The sequence below is a fragment of the Ricinus communis genome, chromosome 4 (genome assembly GCF_019578655.1).
Source record: "Ricinus communis isolate WT05 ecotype wild-type chromosome 4, ASM1957865v1, whole genome shotgun sequence".
Taxonomy (NCBI): Eukaryota; Viridiplantae; Streptophyta; class Magnoliopsida; order Malpighiales; family Euphorbiaceae; genus Ricinus; species Ricinus communis.
The window spans coordinates 12163099-12179067 of record NC_063259.1 but is presented as its reverse complement, the minus strand read 5'-3'; the positions used below and the strand labels follow the sequence as shown (position 1 = coordinate 12179067).

The 15969-nt window shown below is 35.1% G+C and overlaps 2 protein-coding genes across 5 annotated transcripts; one reads left to right on the top strand and one right to left on the bottom strand.

Moving 5' to 3' along the window:
* Positions 1–1929: 1929 nt before the first annotated feature.
* LOC8270544 (transcription initiation factor TFIID subunit 15) lies at positions 1930–10396 on the top strand. Of its 4 annotated transcripts, none has more exons than XM_048372973.1 (8): positions 1930–2085; positions 2526–2693; positions 2823–3178; positions 3292–3486; positions 4833–4916; positions 7257–7338; positions 7416–7542; positions 9873–10396. In XM_048372973.1, the coding sequence occupies exons 2-8, from the start codon at positions 2571–2573 to the stop codon at positions 10085–10087; spliced, it is 1182 nt and encodes a 393-aa protein (XP_048228930.1). In that variant the 5' UTR covers positions 1930–2085; positions 2526–2570; the 3' UTR covers positions 10088–10396. The 4 variants fall into 4 exon arrangements, with proteins under 4 accessions (XP_048228930.1, XP_048228931.1, XP_015575589.1 ...); XM_048372974.1 differs by having other exon boundaries at positions 1931–2080; positions 2522–2693; XM_015720103.3 differs by having other exon boundaries at positions 1931–2085; positions 2522–2693; positions 3295–3486.
* Positions 10397–14614: 4218 nt separating this feature from the next.
* On the bottom strand, positions 14615–15397 carry LOC107261375. The gene is made up of 2 exons (XM_015720094.1): positions 15270–15397; positions 14615–14963 (listed from the first exon to the last, which is right to left on the bottom strand). Exons 1-2 carry the CDS (start codon positions 15395–15397, stop codon positions 14615–14617), a joined length of 477 nt encoding a protein of 158 aa, XP_015575580.1.
* Between the last annotated feature and the right edge of the window lie 572 nt (positions 15398–15969).

Genomic DNA, 15969 nt, shown 5'->3' with positions numbered 1-15969 from the left:
TTTCAAGCCTAAATAGGTTCTATTTAGTAGGCTACTGATGTGATTTGACATGTTTTAGGTTGTTTTTGGATTAATACATGCTTATATGCTTAAATGTGCTTAACTAGGCTTTAAATGCATGATTAGCAAAATGATTAGGGTAAACATGTTTATTAGTTTTCTATTTAGTTGGTACATGTTAGGGTTTAAGTTAATTTATGGAAAGTTCCTATTTTAAAAGATTAAAAAGGCTAATTTATCATGTTAGGGCTTTAAAATGTAATTTGTTTACTAAGTAGATTAATAACATGATTAGAGACATAATTAGGGTTAATTAAAGGACTTTATTTTTTGTTTTATTTTCATAATAAGTTGGGTTTAGGTTTCATATGACAGGTTTTCATTTTTGGCACGTTTTGAGTTCCTTTGAATGGTTAAGTGTTTAGTTGCATTTTATTGCTTTATTTGTTATGATGAGTGTCTAAACTAACTTAATTTCTTTATAATACAGGCTTGATCATTTATGCTAGACCCAATCTTCTAATGAGGACCATCTTTAGCCCAGGTTGGGCTTGGTTATTATTTATGTGTTTACATGATTATGTGCTTAAAACGATTTAAGATGTTAGTTAATCCCCTATTATATTAGTTAATCCGTATTATACCTTTATTAATTCCTTTCTTCTCTTTCTTTGGATTGAATTTAATTTCATCTGGTATACTTAGATTTCACCTCACATGCTAAAGGTAAACTAAAATTAGGTGGATTGATCACCCCACACGTCAATTAAAATTAATCAACTAACCAATGTGAGTTCTTATCTTTCATTTTCACTCACTTAATTAACTTAAGATAAAATGAATCTAGCACCCACATCCTTAATAAAAACCAGTTCTTACTTAGTCACCCTCACATGTTGGATAAAATTAGGGTACCAACGTACTTCCCTTAGGGTAAGCGACACTAATGTGCCTCCCTCTTAGGCAGATGCATGCTAGGCTAGTACTTTCTTTCCCTCACTTATGCTTGTCTAAAGCAAGATAAATAGAATCTTCTTGTAATAAAATAAGTAGTAACTGGGCTAGGATTAGTATAATTAGGGAAACCAAAAGCCTAAGAGTCTAATGGAGGTTGGACTATGTGTCCAGGCATGTTGGGGTGCCTAACCCTTTCCCAACATGTATCTAACTTTCTAAATCCAAATCTCTAATTCTGGGAGGGGGAAAGTTAGGCTCTTTACGAGATATCTGAGTCACCATCCTTCAATTCTCTCTATTTGTCCTAGTTATCTTTCCTAGGTGGCGACTCCTAGTCTTCTCTAATAGCTTGCGATCACTACAATTATCGTGATCCTTTAAGGCCTCATCATGGATGACCCATCTCGATATAGGCCTAGTATAGATGAGATCTTGGGGTGGGCTCTAAAAAGCTGCGGTCACACTCTCTACATTTGGAGAACCAAACTTCACTCTCTATTTCGAATTTAATAATTGCTCTATAAATTTTCATATACTTTTAAATTAATATTCTTATACTTATATAGTTGGTATAAATCTTAATTTTGCTAATGATGTTAGAAATATTACTATAATGATTGCACTGACCATTAAAAAGCTATTTATAGTTTTAATATTTTAAATTATGGTCATTGAGACATGTTTATCATTGAACATAAATTGTGAGGCTTTCCAAATTCAAGATATTTATGAAAAATTAGCTACTCAATTGGTGGAATCATTAGCTATCTAAACAACCATAAGGAGAAAAGATTTTTTTCTATCTATTGACCGATATGAAAATTAAGAAGGATGTTTTTGATCGAAAAAATAAAAATCATTGATGGTGTGTTAATTAAGTTTTCAAACCGCAAGGACGCAATAAAAGCTTGGACCCCACCGCATGGAGCAAATAGTAATTTACCATCTCTTAACTTTGGAATTAAGGGGAAGGAGTCACGATAACTACGGTGGAAGCAAATCGAGAAACTCTTCTGTTAAAAATATTGTGAAGCTCTCTTTCTCTCTCGTCTCGTCTCGTCTCTCACTGATTTCCAAGTAGGGCAAGAACGGAGAAAAGCGATCGAAACATTTCATCCTGACAGTAAGGTGTTATACGTATGCACAATTTTTAGGGTTTTTTATTTGTTTTGTTTTTCTCTGTTTGTTGGTCTTTGATTTGTTGAAATTCAATTGGGTGCAAAGATTTAAGTGGTGCTTTATAAACTTTTATATATCATTGCTTTTTCTGAAACCCTAGAATTTTTGGTCTTTACATTTCACTAGAAACAGAACGAAAGTGTAATTTTGTCGTTGCTTATTGTTATTAACAAACCTGTGTTCTTGTCTAATACTGAGATTCGTGACTTTAGTCTGTTTCTGGGCTAGAAATGAAAGTAAATTGCCAAGAAACCAGGAGTTAGTAGGATACTGAAGAAAAATTATTGTAAGATAATGATTTTGCTTGATTCACTTGTGGTAATGTGTTATCAACTTTGTTTTACTTCTGGTCCTGCTGAGCTAAGTAATCATGCCTTCTTTCTAGGTAGAACTGAAAGCTAGTGCTGTTTGTGCCAATTTGATGAAATTAGAGCATGATGGCAAGCTATTCAGGAAAAGGTGCCTCTGCAAATGGGTCTGTCTATGTTTGTAATTTGCCGCAGGGTACTGATGAGGATATGTTGGCTGAATATTTCGGTACCATTGGGTTGCTAAAGGTATTTAGTCTTACATGCAGTTTTACAATTGCTAGCATCCTTTTCAATTATGTAATGGCTTTTTTTTTCTTTTCTTTTTTTATTTTAATTTTGTTATCTCCCTATGTTGTTTACTCTTATTTTTAATAGAAAGACAAGCGAACAGGCAGGCCTAAGATATGGTTGTACCGAGACAAACTGACAAATGAGCCTAAGGGGGATGCTACTGTTACGTATGAGGATCCACATGCTGCTCAGGCTGCTATTGAATGGTTCAACAACAAGGATTTTCATGGCAATTTAATTGGAGTTTTCATGGCAGAGTCCAAAAACAAAGACGAACATGCTTATAATTCAGAGGTTGATCCCAATGCTGTTGGTGATTTTGGTGGGCTGGAGGAAACTGCTGGGGATATGAATGATGATGGTGGAAGGGGTAGAGGCAAGGGTGATGCTTCCGGGAAAGCATGGCAACAGGAAGGAGACTGGTTGTGTCCAAATACAAGGTCTGTGATGTGAGATTGGTGAGCAACTCTTTCTTGCTCTTAATGTAAACTTTAATTAAATTTTGTTTATAATAGTTGTTGTGCCAATAGGTTCTCATGCTTGACTCTTGTAGCAGTTGTTCCAACGTAAATTTTGCCTTTCGTGGTGTGTGCAACCGTTGTGGAAGTGCTCGACCTTCTGGTGCCTCTGGTGGGAGCGCAGGAGCCGGTCGTGGGAGGGGTCGTGGTGGCCAGAACTCCGGGGGCCTTGGTCGGGCCGCTACTGGTTCTACTGGACTTTTTGGTCCTAATGACTGGCCTTGTCCAATGTGAGACCTTCCATTCCTGGTTCTTTTTTCTGTTCGCTTGTATCTGCAAATGAATTATTATTTTTGGCTGAATGTTTAATCGCACATTTTGCTGCTTGCTATTTACTTCACAATCAGATTCCTAGGCATTTCCATTATGTATTTTGTTTTGCAATAAATAGTGTGACAGATAATTATTCATATGAATATACTTCCTAATCTAATTCGTATTTAGTGACAATTATCACCTAAACATGGGAATTGAGAGGCTTCATGAGTATCTGTAGAGGCATAAGACTTTGTGAAGTTGTTTTGAGTTTTAGACAGATAAATGTTGAATCAAGGCTGATGATCCTCGTAAATTCTTTTCAGAGTTTGCAGATCTGTAGAAGTTCTTCGTCTGTCTGAAAAAGCTTATTTGACTTCCTCCAAGCTATAGCCAAAAAAATAGCAGGGTCAACTTTATGACTTAACATTGATTCTCATAAAAGGATAGAAACCTCATGTTGCCATTATTAACATTAACAACCATTTTTCACTCCCCATTTTTTGGTCCAATGATCTCGGTCCAAAACTCCTCCCTTGTTTGGAAAAGCAATAATGTTTTGTCCTCATTAAATTTTATTGACAATCTCATCCTACCATTACATGGTCATCATTGTAAAATCCAAATTTTTGTTACAATGATTAAATTCTTTTTTTTTTTTACCTTCCTGCATAACAGGAAAAGAAAAATTGGAACAATTTGCTTATCACCAAAATCTTAAGGTCCATTTTATCCAATAGGCATTAAGATAGGTGAATAAACAATCTGCCTAATTTAAGGGGAACAGAAACCAATTTGTTCCCTGACCTAATTCCAAACTAAATTTTGATTTAATTCTTGTTACATTTCTGACAAGTAGGGAATCTCATAGTGTGTGCAAGAAAGGAAGAAATGACACAGCCAGACTAAAAATAAAAAATTCTAACAGAAAGCCAAATGACATATCTTTCTTTTGGATAAGTGATGACTCAACAAAAAGGAAAATGTTGAAGTCTAATGATACTCCTTCCAAGAAATAGATTTTGGAAGGACCATTTGTATTTCTGATAATAGATCTAATGAAATGCTGGTGGAGGAAGCAAAGATCAATAAAGTAATTTTGAATTGTATGATGGTGATAGCTATTTTACCAGTCAAAAGTTTTTGAATTGCATTATGAAAAGTATCTTATCTTATTTAAATTGTCCTCAAGTGGAATAGCAGGTTGTTAAAACGATAGCTATTTTCACAACTTGCAAGGTTTTAAGTTGCATAATGAAAAATGTACCACATTTTATCCTCATCCCTTATGTCCTTATTGCTTTGTACTCTTTTTTTCCAGGTGCGGCAATATCAATTGGGCAAAACGTACAAAGTGCAATATTTGCAATACTAATAAACCTGGTCATAATGAAGGTGGTGTTAGGTATGTGTTCTTAGAGGCCAGTTTAATTTATGTCAGATTCCTATGTATAAGTTTTATGTATTGCATGTTAAGCAGGCCTTAAAAGTGGAATGTCTCTCTCTCTCTCTCACTTTGTCTTTTAATAACATGGGACAACTAAGAAGAATCTTTTGAAATAAAGTCAAAATATGGAAGTGTAGAACTAAAGTAGTTTGGAGGGGAAGACGGTATTTATGTGGGAAGAAAACCTGCACTTTCTATAGGCAAAGTAAAGAGGATAAAATAATGAAGATTGAGCATCATATAGAACTCTTTAGACATCATATTAATATTTAGAATTGCATCATACAATTGAGACTCAACGGTTGCTGGAATTTTGTTGGCTGAAATGCCGTTGCGATGGAAAGATTCTGAATTGGTATTCGGGCTATCCAGTCCAATGAAGGTGATTTTTGGCCCATTTATTGAGCTAGATTTGTCAAAGGTTTTTGGTATATTTTGCAAAAAACACATATGCTTAAAATCCTGAACCGGTTCATTTTTTTTCTAGACAAGCTTCTTTATTTCTAGTCTGAGATCCTCGCTCTTCACTCTTCTTGTCTATCCTCGGTAAATCAACAAGATGCTCATTTATTTGGGTTCAGCTATAAATTCTTCTTTTACATTTTTAAATGGCTGCATTTTTGGAGGTTTGTGTCTCATGTTCTTGATTCTCGACCACTTCACTTGTTGTAATCTTGGCTTACTTCTCATCTTCTTTACACATGTAACTTGGATTGGATGTGCTTAACCTTATGTCTCTAGATTTTAATTAATGTTGGAGATGGAAAAATCCATTTATGTTCTTTTCTCAAACTTATTGTCAGTGAGTGCCACTTTGATTTTTGTACAAACATATTCTTCCTTTGTTTGTTCTTTTCTTGTATTTCCACACATCTAATTTAGCATCATTGTTTTTACTATGTTTATTTGTGGAAAGTTCTGTTATTTATTTATTTTAGAAACTTTCTTATGTCACTACCCTATATTCACTACTGATAGCTTGCTGCAATATGGTTTGCCCAACTTCTATTAACTTGGAAGGGTTTTGCGATCACATCAGATGTTCTCTGCACTTCCCATTTCCACCATTCTGGTTTAGTCCCATAAGTGAATTTTCACTTTACTCATTCTTTGTGTGATAGATTCAGGGTGATGAACTTGATTGCATATTAGGATTCTCACTCTATGAGTTTAATGCATTATTTGTTTTCTTACTTTACATTGCATGTCATTAGGTAAAGAGCTTTCTTGCTCATCATGCTTGTGAGAACTATTGGAAAATCAATGATTTTCAATTTGGAAGGAGATGTAGCAACTAGTAGGTGGTGAAATTGATAATGAATAAGGTGATTTTGTCCAAATCGGTTGATTCAGTCAATTCTTTCCTTATCAAGCCTGTAACATCAAGTTTATTGTGAAAAGAGCGCCTAACCCTTCCCCAAGTCATTTGAATTGAAATTATTATTAAAAAATGCAGTATTTATCACATATATGAATTGTTAACAAAATCAAAACCAAACAACTGTTGCTTGCTAGTGTACATATTGGCATCTTCTGGTCCTATTTTAATATTCCCCTACTATTCCATTATTCTCGCTGGAGGATAGGGTTTTCTTTTCCTTGTTTTGCTAGATTGCATGAAATATAAACATTGAATAATTTTTCTTTTATCAAATAGATATATATATATATATATATATATAATTTCAATGTTTGTTTTGATTTATTTAAGTATTTTAAGTTTAATAGAGTTACTTGGTTTGGGGACTTGGATCTGAAAATCTTTTGCTTTTTAGGGAATCACATTTGGAATTGGCCATTTCATGCTGTATATTTATCAAAATATTTTGTTGATGTATTTTGTTTGTTTTACATGGATTTGTTATACCTCTTACGATTTTGATTCTCAATTAAATATGAGGGTTTCAAAATCTGAGTTCAATTTTTGGTTTTTCAACTGGTCATCTGTGTTGCATGCTTTTGAGCTGTGACAAGAATTTTTAGAAGTTTGGAAAAATCTTTGGGTGTAAGATATTCCCAAATAGCAGATTGAAATTTTAAGATCCGCATGAATTGTAAATGAAAGGAGATGGCATAATATTACATTTCCAGTTGAAGGTAACAGCAGGTTTTTGTACTCATTTCTATTTTGTATCACTACCAAGCACATAGGTATTTTTGTTCTACTCCATCAATAAGCTTATTAAATTTTACATATCCAATTTAGCTTAGAGCTTTAGTTCCTTTCAGCTCTTATCTTCTTGTCTTTGCTGCAGTTCTGTAAGAACTCTGCTTATGTATGTTCGTCTTCTATTGTAGAGGAGGACGGGGTGGTGGTTACAAAGAACTTGATGAAGAAGAAATAGAAGAAACTAGGCGACGACGAAAAGAAGCTGAAGAAGTAAGATCTACTTGTACTATCATGAGTTCAAAATTTTTTAATGCTTTCTGGTTTTACAGTCTAAGTATCAATGCCAGGATGATGGTGAGTTATACGATGAATTTGGCAACCTGAAGAAAAAGTTCCGTGCCAAAACTCAACAAGCTGAGTCTGGGCGGGTGCTTCCAGGTGCTGGCCGTGCAGGATGGGAGGTTGAGGAACTAGGTGTGTGGGCTGACTCTGTTTTTGTATGTTTTATAATTTTAGCTTCATTTTTTTTTTTGTTATGAATGTGAATGGTAAATTGTCATTCTGAAATATAGTAGTCAGAGCCATGATACATTATTTTCATGTTCTTTTTTATATCTTAAAACTTAAAGGCATATGTTTCAAGACTGAAACTAAATGCATGCTGATAGTATGTATGTGGAAATCTGGCTGTCAATATGTGCCTTACTGCCCAGTAAATACATGCCTGAATACGTGTGACTGTTGTTCAATCTGCTGTCAAATGATGGTGATCACCGTATGGCAGTAGATATTTTAAGTGGGGTGTTTTTGGGGCACAAGTAACATTATGTTCTGTAGTTGATAATTAATTTTAGCAAAATGACGCTAAAAAAACCCCGAAGTTTCAACATTTTCTTAATTCTATCACAAACTCCAATTGTTAAATGTCTAAAACTTGCACATTTATTACATTTTTATCATGTGAACTACTGGTTGAGAATTCGAAATTGGTTAAAAAAGAAAAACTAAAACCAGAAGAATACACAATGTAGCATTTTTGAATGCTCACTTGCTTTTCAGAATGACAAAAACATACTGCTTTCTCAATTAGTTCTCTCGTTGCTTCCCATTCTCCTTGATTCCTTTCCCTATCAGTTTTCTTCCTAATTTGACCCCAGCATGACCCGATCAATGCTTCATCTTCTTAATGCTGCCATGGCTACATCTTCAGAGACTCCTCTCCTCTCCAGTTTGGTTTCCATATTAATCCTTTCATCTTTTTCCTTTATGTCTATCTAAAACACCTGAAGCCATTTTTAATTCTTCTATAGAACGTCTGAAATAAAAAGTCCCAGACGATCCTAGTAACTCTTCCTGTTTTAGATTCGATTCTAAGCAAGCGCCTTTATCATGTCCTAACCAAGTTCCCTTTTCTGCCATCTTAAAAAAACTACATTTTCAATTCTTAACATCGTAATCTTTTATTATGAGAAATGCTGGAGTTGCCCTGTGGCAACTAGGGCGGTTTGGCATGCTGGTAGAAATTTTTTTGAAAAAGAATCTTTTGCTCATCTTTGAATGGTTGCGGGTGGCATGGTACTGAATCATAGTTTAGTGGAAACTTCACTCATACTTGTTGCCTGTTGAACTCATGAGGAAGAGGAATTAATAGAGACTTGATTTGATATTCTTGGGTAAAGAGATGGTATGAGAAATCAATGGAAAACCAAGAAAGGTTATTGAGTCTCCAGTAACCGTAGTTGAGGAGGGAACTGTGGTATTAAGAAATGAGTCGTCTGGTATATTGGAGACAAGAATGAAACTGGGGACTTTTATTAGGGTGCTTGCTTGTCGGTGTCTTAAAAGGCAATTTAGCCATGATGATAGGGGTGTTCCTGGTACAATAACATCATGCAGCAATGTAGTAGCGTTGATGGTTTAGCTAACGAACATACTATGACCAAACTAAATTTTAATTGGTGGAAGCTTAGGAAAATATTAGAAAATTAGAATTATGGCTATTATCCTAAGGGCTTATTTGGAATATTAGTGGTACTTTCTAGTGTTCTTTAACATTTAATTTTAATTGAGTTTAATGTGTGCAGGTTTTCTTTTTAATTTTTATTTTTCTGGAGTCAATAGGCTATAGTCTAGTATTTTACAACTATAATCTATGGGATTAGGATTTTTGCTTTTGGGAGGCTAATGTATCAGAGCTATGTTTGGTATGATTTAATCAAAGCTGTAATGTAATAGCGGTATCTACTGTCATGGGAATACCTGTTGCATTGTACAATCATCATTTCTTTAGCTAATACATTGCCTACAACTTTGAAAAAATTTATATCATGATTGCTGTGGGACTTGATTCTGATTTCTATTTTTGCCACTGTAAGCTATCATTACCAGCAGTGATGCTAATAACTCTTGTAATGTCATGCTATTGGCACCACCACTACCATGCGATATTTATGATCTCATGTTACTGCCGCCACCACCGCTACCATGTGAACTGAATGCTTGAATAAGAGAAGTTTTACGGCTGTTCAGGCTTGCATTTGGTTATGAATACGGGTCCTAATTGTAGTCTAGTTAATTTCTCAGATTATTATCAATTGACATTGATTAACTTCATTTTTTAAAACTCTTCTGTTTTTATTGTGCATTTTTTCTCAACTTATTTGTTGTTTGTTTTGTCTTCACAAAAACTCTATTTTGCATATTCGCAGCAGATTTTTTTTGTTTCACTTGGATGGTTATTATTTAGTTTGGTGCTTGCTTGATGAAGCAGGTTCACTATACTGACAGAAGTGATGCATTTACAGGTGTAATTGACAGAGATGGCAGAGAAAGAAGCAGAGAGAGAGTGAGAGAGAGGGATGATAGGGAAAGCAGCAAAAATAGAGAACATAATGGCAGGGAAAGGCGCAGAAGTCGAAGTAGAGAGAGGGATAGGGGAAAGGACCGAGACTGGGATTACGATTATGATCGAGATAGAGATTATGGTCGTGACAGGGACAGGGACAGGTATCGGCACTGAGGATGGCAACAAAGGTTTTTAGCTTTTTGTTTGGTGTTCTTGTGGAACTGGTTTTGGCATCCTCTTTTGTGGTGGAAATGAGCACTGAGGATGGCAACAAAGGTTTTGAGCTTTTTGTTTGGTGTTCTTGTGGAACTGGTCTTGGCGCATCCTCTTTTGTGGTGGAAATGATGACACTTGATTTTTAAGTCATGTTGTAATTGCCATTTTTTTCCTGAACTCAAACATTTGTGCTGCAATACAACTTTAATTGAAGTTAATACTTCATATTTCATCAATTATGGAACTGGGCAATTGATTTTTGAGCTAGTTTGTCTGTTATATTCATATTCAAGTTCTTATTTTCCATTGCAACATCAGTCAGGTGTATATGTTGATTTTCAGTATTACTACTGAGACTTGGACTACGTACGTAATCTCAGTGGTGACTCAGTTTGTCATTTAGTCCCAATCTGTAATTTCGGATTCAATTGCTGTGGTCAACTAGTTGATTTTCTGTTAAATGTTATTATCATATTGCTAAAAGTATTTGGAAATAAAAGGCATCCTTTAATATTTTTATAATTTGTGATATAAAATTGTAAATTGTCCTAATTCTCGTAATATAAAATTTTAAATCGTCATAAATGAACTTTGTTAAAAGAATTCCAATTAGGGCGTTTATGGTATAATTACTTGTCGGTAGGTAGAGAAGGTTTTTACGTAATTCTGAAGGACGAGCATTAGGGTCGTTAATTTAATGAACGGAGAGGAAGAGTGCGGATATGTGCAATCGCCATGTGGGAGGAAAGAAAATCGATGATCGATAAGATGTATATAATTAACGGTCTTTAAACTGGGGGGTCCAACGACTAAAGAACGCTAAGGTAAGGAACTTTGTAGAAATAAAGAGGGTGGATTACATTGGCTGCAATTTGCGGCAAGCATGATTTACAGTATTTGTAAACAAGTATAGGGCTATGGTTTGCGACAAATGTGACAAAATGATTTGCGGCAGGTGTAAGAGTGATCCACGTAAAGAAGACAATATGTCTCTAGATGAAAACTTCCTAATCCCTGGATGAAAACTCTCTAATTCGGAGTGTAGGAATCCCAATCCTTCCGGAAGAGTTAAGGCTGCTCTAAAGCCTTGTCCAAATTCTGACGACAGTATAAGCGAACTCACCTTAGGGTTTCTTGGTGACAAAAGATGGTCTCAAAGGAAGGTAGATGCTGCAAGTAGCTCTCACGGGCCTTTTGTAAAAGGAAAATCTATTTGGAGACCTGTGCTCCCTCAAGTCGCCAGATTCCTAATCTTCTCTGACACAAGCTTCTTGTTCATCTCTACAGCAGCCCGACAATTCATATGTTTTGGCAAGTCCCAAAACTATTAATTGTCTCCTGGGTAGCTCAAAATCAACTTCTTCATATTCTCTCAGCAACCCTCTTATTTCCTATCTGGATAATATAAAGCCTTAACCCTCTCTCTTCCCACAACTTGTTGTAGAGAATAAGAAGAAGAAAGGATAAACACACTTGTATATGATTGAAATTACAAAGAACATATATATAGACTTATTAGCTTAGTAGCCAAAAAGTCTTTTGGTAACCTACAACTCTTAAACATCCTACACTTAATATATAAGTTACACACTTAATGAATATATATATAACTTACATATTTAATAGGTGACTCTTTAACTTCATAACTTAAACATTAAAGACTATATTCAATGATTATTAAATTAAGTTTAGTTTTTCAACGCTCCTCCTTAAACTTAATTTCTGATCAAACAGAGTCTTGCTCTTAATCTGGCAAAATCTTCAAAATTTAATGCCTTTGTGAAAATATCAGCAAGTTGATCTTGCGACTTGACATACTTCAGCTCTACTTCCTTCTTACGAATACTTTCTCTGATGAAATGATATCTTGTGTCAATTTGCTTGCTCCTATCATATAAAATAGGATTCTTGCTCAATGCTATAGACGATTTATTATCAACAAAAATATCAATTGGTTCTTCGTTTGAAATCAATAGCACCTCTAACACCTTTCTTAACCATGTGGCATGACAAACACAAGCAGCAGCAGCATACTCAGCTTCACAAGTTGAAAGAGTTACAATAGATTGCTTCTTTGAACTCCATGTAAAAGCAGTCTCTCCAATAGAAAACACAAAACCCGCTGTACTCTTTCGATCATCAACATCACCTCCCAATCACTATCACTATAGCCTACTAGACTGAAACTTTCTGAAGGTGAGTAAAATAAATCATAATCTGAAGTTCCTTTGACATATCTCAAAATTCTTTTACCAACCTTCATGTGCGAATTTGTTGGTGCCTCCATGTAGCAATTGATAAGTCCTACTCCATAAAGAATATAAGGTCTAGTACAAGTTAAGTACCTCAAGTTTCCAACAAGTTTTCGAAACAAAGTTGGATTCACCTTCTCAATATCATCATATCTTGACAGCTTTACTCCACATTCAACTGGTGTGCTGACAGGCTGATATTGCTCCTTGCCAAACTCCTTTAAGATCTTTCTTGCATAGCTCTTTTGAGAAACAAAAATACCATCATCAGTTTGTTTCACTTCGATTCCCAGATAATAAGACATCAGCCCTATATCTGTCATCTCAAATTCAGCAGCCATCTCCTTTTTGAATTCTTCAATCATTGCTGAATTATTTCTTGTAAAGATCAAATCATCAACATACAAGCATACAACAAGAATATCACCATTCTCTTTCTTCTTGGCATAAAGTGAATATTCATGAGGACATTTTAGAAAATCTTTCTTCTGGAAATAATCATCAATCCTGTTGTACCATGCCCTTGGTGCTTGCTTCAATCCATACAATTTTCTTGCCCTTTAACAACATATCCAAAAGGTTGTTGTAGATATACTTCTTCTTCTAAGTATCCATTTAAGAACGCCGATTTCACGTCCATTTGAAATTCTCCATCTTTTTTGTGCAGCCAAAGCAATGATTAAGCGAATTGTTTCCAATCGAGCGACTGGTGCAAAGACTTCATCATAGTCAATTCCATGTTGTTGACTGAACCCTTTTGCAACAAGTCGAGCCTTGTATTTCTCGACATCTCCTTTTTCATTCTTCTTAATTTTGTAAATCCATTTCACACCAACAACTTGCTTGCCTTGGGGAAGATTTGCTAATTCCCAAGTGTCATTCTTTTGAATTGATTTTATTTCGTCATCCATGGCTACTCTCTATTTTTCATTTTTCACCGCTTTTTTAAAATTCATTGGTTCAATATCTGCAAAAAGATAATAATGAACATAATCTGAAACTTCATCAGTGTTAGCATATATGTCCTGCAGATTTCTCATCTTGTAGGTCTTTCAGATGAACTTGAAGGACTTGAATCTCCTTGAATACTTGCTGGAGTTCTTAGAGGTGTTAAGTTTTGTACATCAGAAATAGAATGTTGACCATCTTGATCTAAATCATAAAAAATTGGAAGAAAATTATAATTTCTGATTGATTCTCCCAATTCCATCCTTCAGCTTCCTCAAACTTCACATCTCGACTCAGGATAATATTCTTACTTGTCAGATTGTACAACTTGTAGCCTTTAGACCTTGCATCATATCCAACAAAAATGAATTTTTCACTTTTGTCATCCAGCTTAATTTTGGTTTCATCTGCAACATGAACATAAGCAACACAACCAAAAACTTTAAGATGAGAAAGAGTTGGCTTTCTTCCACTCCATGCTTCCTGTGGTGTAGAGTTCTGCAAACTCCTTGTAGGAAATCTGTTACATAGATATACAACACATGCCACAGCTTCAGCATAAAATTCTTCTAGGCATTTGTTTGCTTTTCAACATGCTTCGAGTCATGTTAAGGATGGTTATGTTCTTGCGCTCCACAACACCATTCTACTGAGGTGATCTTGTCACAGTCAATAATCTCCGGATGCCATGAGATTCACAAAAATCATTGAATTGATTTGAAGTGAATTCACCACCTCTATCAGTTCTCAATGCCTTTAAAGAACATTCACTCTCATTTTCAACCAACATTTTGAACTTCTTGAATACTTCGAAAGCTTCAGATTTATGCTTCAAAAAATAAACCCATGTTTTGTGACTGAAATCATCAATAAGCAGTAAGAAACATTTCTTCTTACTAAAAGAAGTTGGATTAATTGGACCACATATGTCAGCGTGGACAAGTTCAAGAGGCTTCGATGCTCTTGAAGATGATTCCTTCGGAAAACTGTGTCTGAATTGCTTTCCGTACATGCATCATTCACACAACTGATTAGGATGATCAATGAAAGGTAGACCATGAACCATTCTCCCTTGAGCCAATTGCTTCAAGCTGTTGAAATTCAAATGACCCAGCCTTTGATGCCAAAGCCAGGATGAATCAGATGCACTTGCCTTTAAGCACTTCATATAATTAGACTGAAGTTTGAGAATAAACATTCTGTTTTTGGTCATCTCAACCTTAGCAATCAGATTACCTTTGTTGTCTTTCATCACCAATGCACCATTCTTCAAGTAGATCTCGAATTATTTCTCCAAAAGTTGGCCTAAACTCAACATATTCACTTTCATTTCTGGAACATAATATACATCAGTAATGAACTGATGTGAGCCATTCTTGGCTTGAATCAAGATATCACCTTTGCCTTTGTAAACTATTATTTTATCATCTACAAATGAAATAATACCATTATATGATTCATCAATGGTCACGAATAAATTTTTCTTGCCTGTCATATGGTTGCTTGCCCTTATATCCAAGAACCATGATTCTTGATCTTTGCCTTCATTCCTATCAGATGAGAATAACAAAGTAGGTTTTTCATCTTCTTCACTTTTGGCATAAAATACTTTGTCTTCTTTAACAGCTCCATATCTGCATTCATTTGCATAATGACCATATTTCTTATAATTATAGCATTGTACTTCACCTCTTTTATTCCAAGTACCTCTTCCACATCCTCGTGATGATTGCCTTTGATTTGAATCTGAATAGTTTGAATTTCCACCAAATTTTCCTCTTCCTTTTCCTCTGAAATTACCTCGACCACGGCTATGAAATCTGCCGCCTCTTCCTCTTTGTGATTCTTCATTTGCATTATCTTTTTCTTTCAAAGACAGCTTTGAGAAAAGAACTTGTGATTGAGGTTCTTTCTCCTTCATTCTTTCTTCACGTGCTTGCAATGATCCCAACAACTGATCAACAGTCATGGATTCTAAATCATTTGATTCTTCAATTGCCACAACAATATAATCAAACTTCAAATCTAAAGATCTCAAGATCTTTTCAATCACACGGACATCCTCCATTTTCTCGCCATATCTTCTCAATTGATTGACAATAGTCAAAACTCTAGTGAAATAATCTGAAATTGTTTCAGAATTTTTCATCTTAAGAGATTCAAACTCTCCTCTTAAGGTTTAACGACGAACTTTAATAACCTTATCAACTCCTTTGAAAGAAGTTCCTAAGATCTGCCATACTTCTCTAGCACTTGTAGCATTTGAAACTTTCTTAAACATACTCTCATCCAAACAAATATGGATTAGAGTCAATGCTTGTTGATCTCTCTTTCTTGATTTTTGTAATGCTTCCTTCTGAATTTGAGGCAATTCATTCTCGTCTTCAGGTTGTTCCAATCCTTTTTCAACAATTTCCCACACATCTTATGATCCTAGTGATGGGTGCTACTCGTGTTAGCTACAATCTAAGGCAGTGTACCTATTGATGCAGTCTAGCACTAATGGCGAGTATCAAGGTCGTATTCCTCGGGAAAGCGAAAGCCCAGAGTTACTCCTTTGTTCTTTGTTATATTAACCTAAAATGGATGATGAATAAATTCTAAACTAACTATTAACTACGAGCTAAGTTCTAAGGGAGA

Coding starts and splice junctions, on each gene's coding strand:
- LOC8270544 (XM_048372973.1), top strand. CDS start 2,571: ATGATGGCAAGCTATTCAGGAAAAGGTGCCTCTGCAAATGGGTCTGTC. Junction 2,694..2,822: donor GTACCATTGGGTTGCTAAAG/GTATTTAGTCTT, acceptor TATTTTTAATAG/AAAGACAAGCGAACAGGCAG. Junction 4,917..7,256: donor CATAATGAAGGTGGTGTTAG/GTATGTGTTCTT, acceptor CTTCTATTGTAG/AGGAGGACGGGGTGGTGGTT.
- LOC107261375 (XM_015720094.1), bottom strand. CDS start 15,397: ATGGAGGATGTCCGTGTGATTGAAAAGATCTTGAGATCTTTAGATTTG. Junction 14,964..15,269: donor GATCAGTTGTTGGGATCATT/GCAAGCACGTGA, acceptor AAATGAATGCAG/ATATGGAGCTGTTAAAGAAG.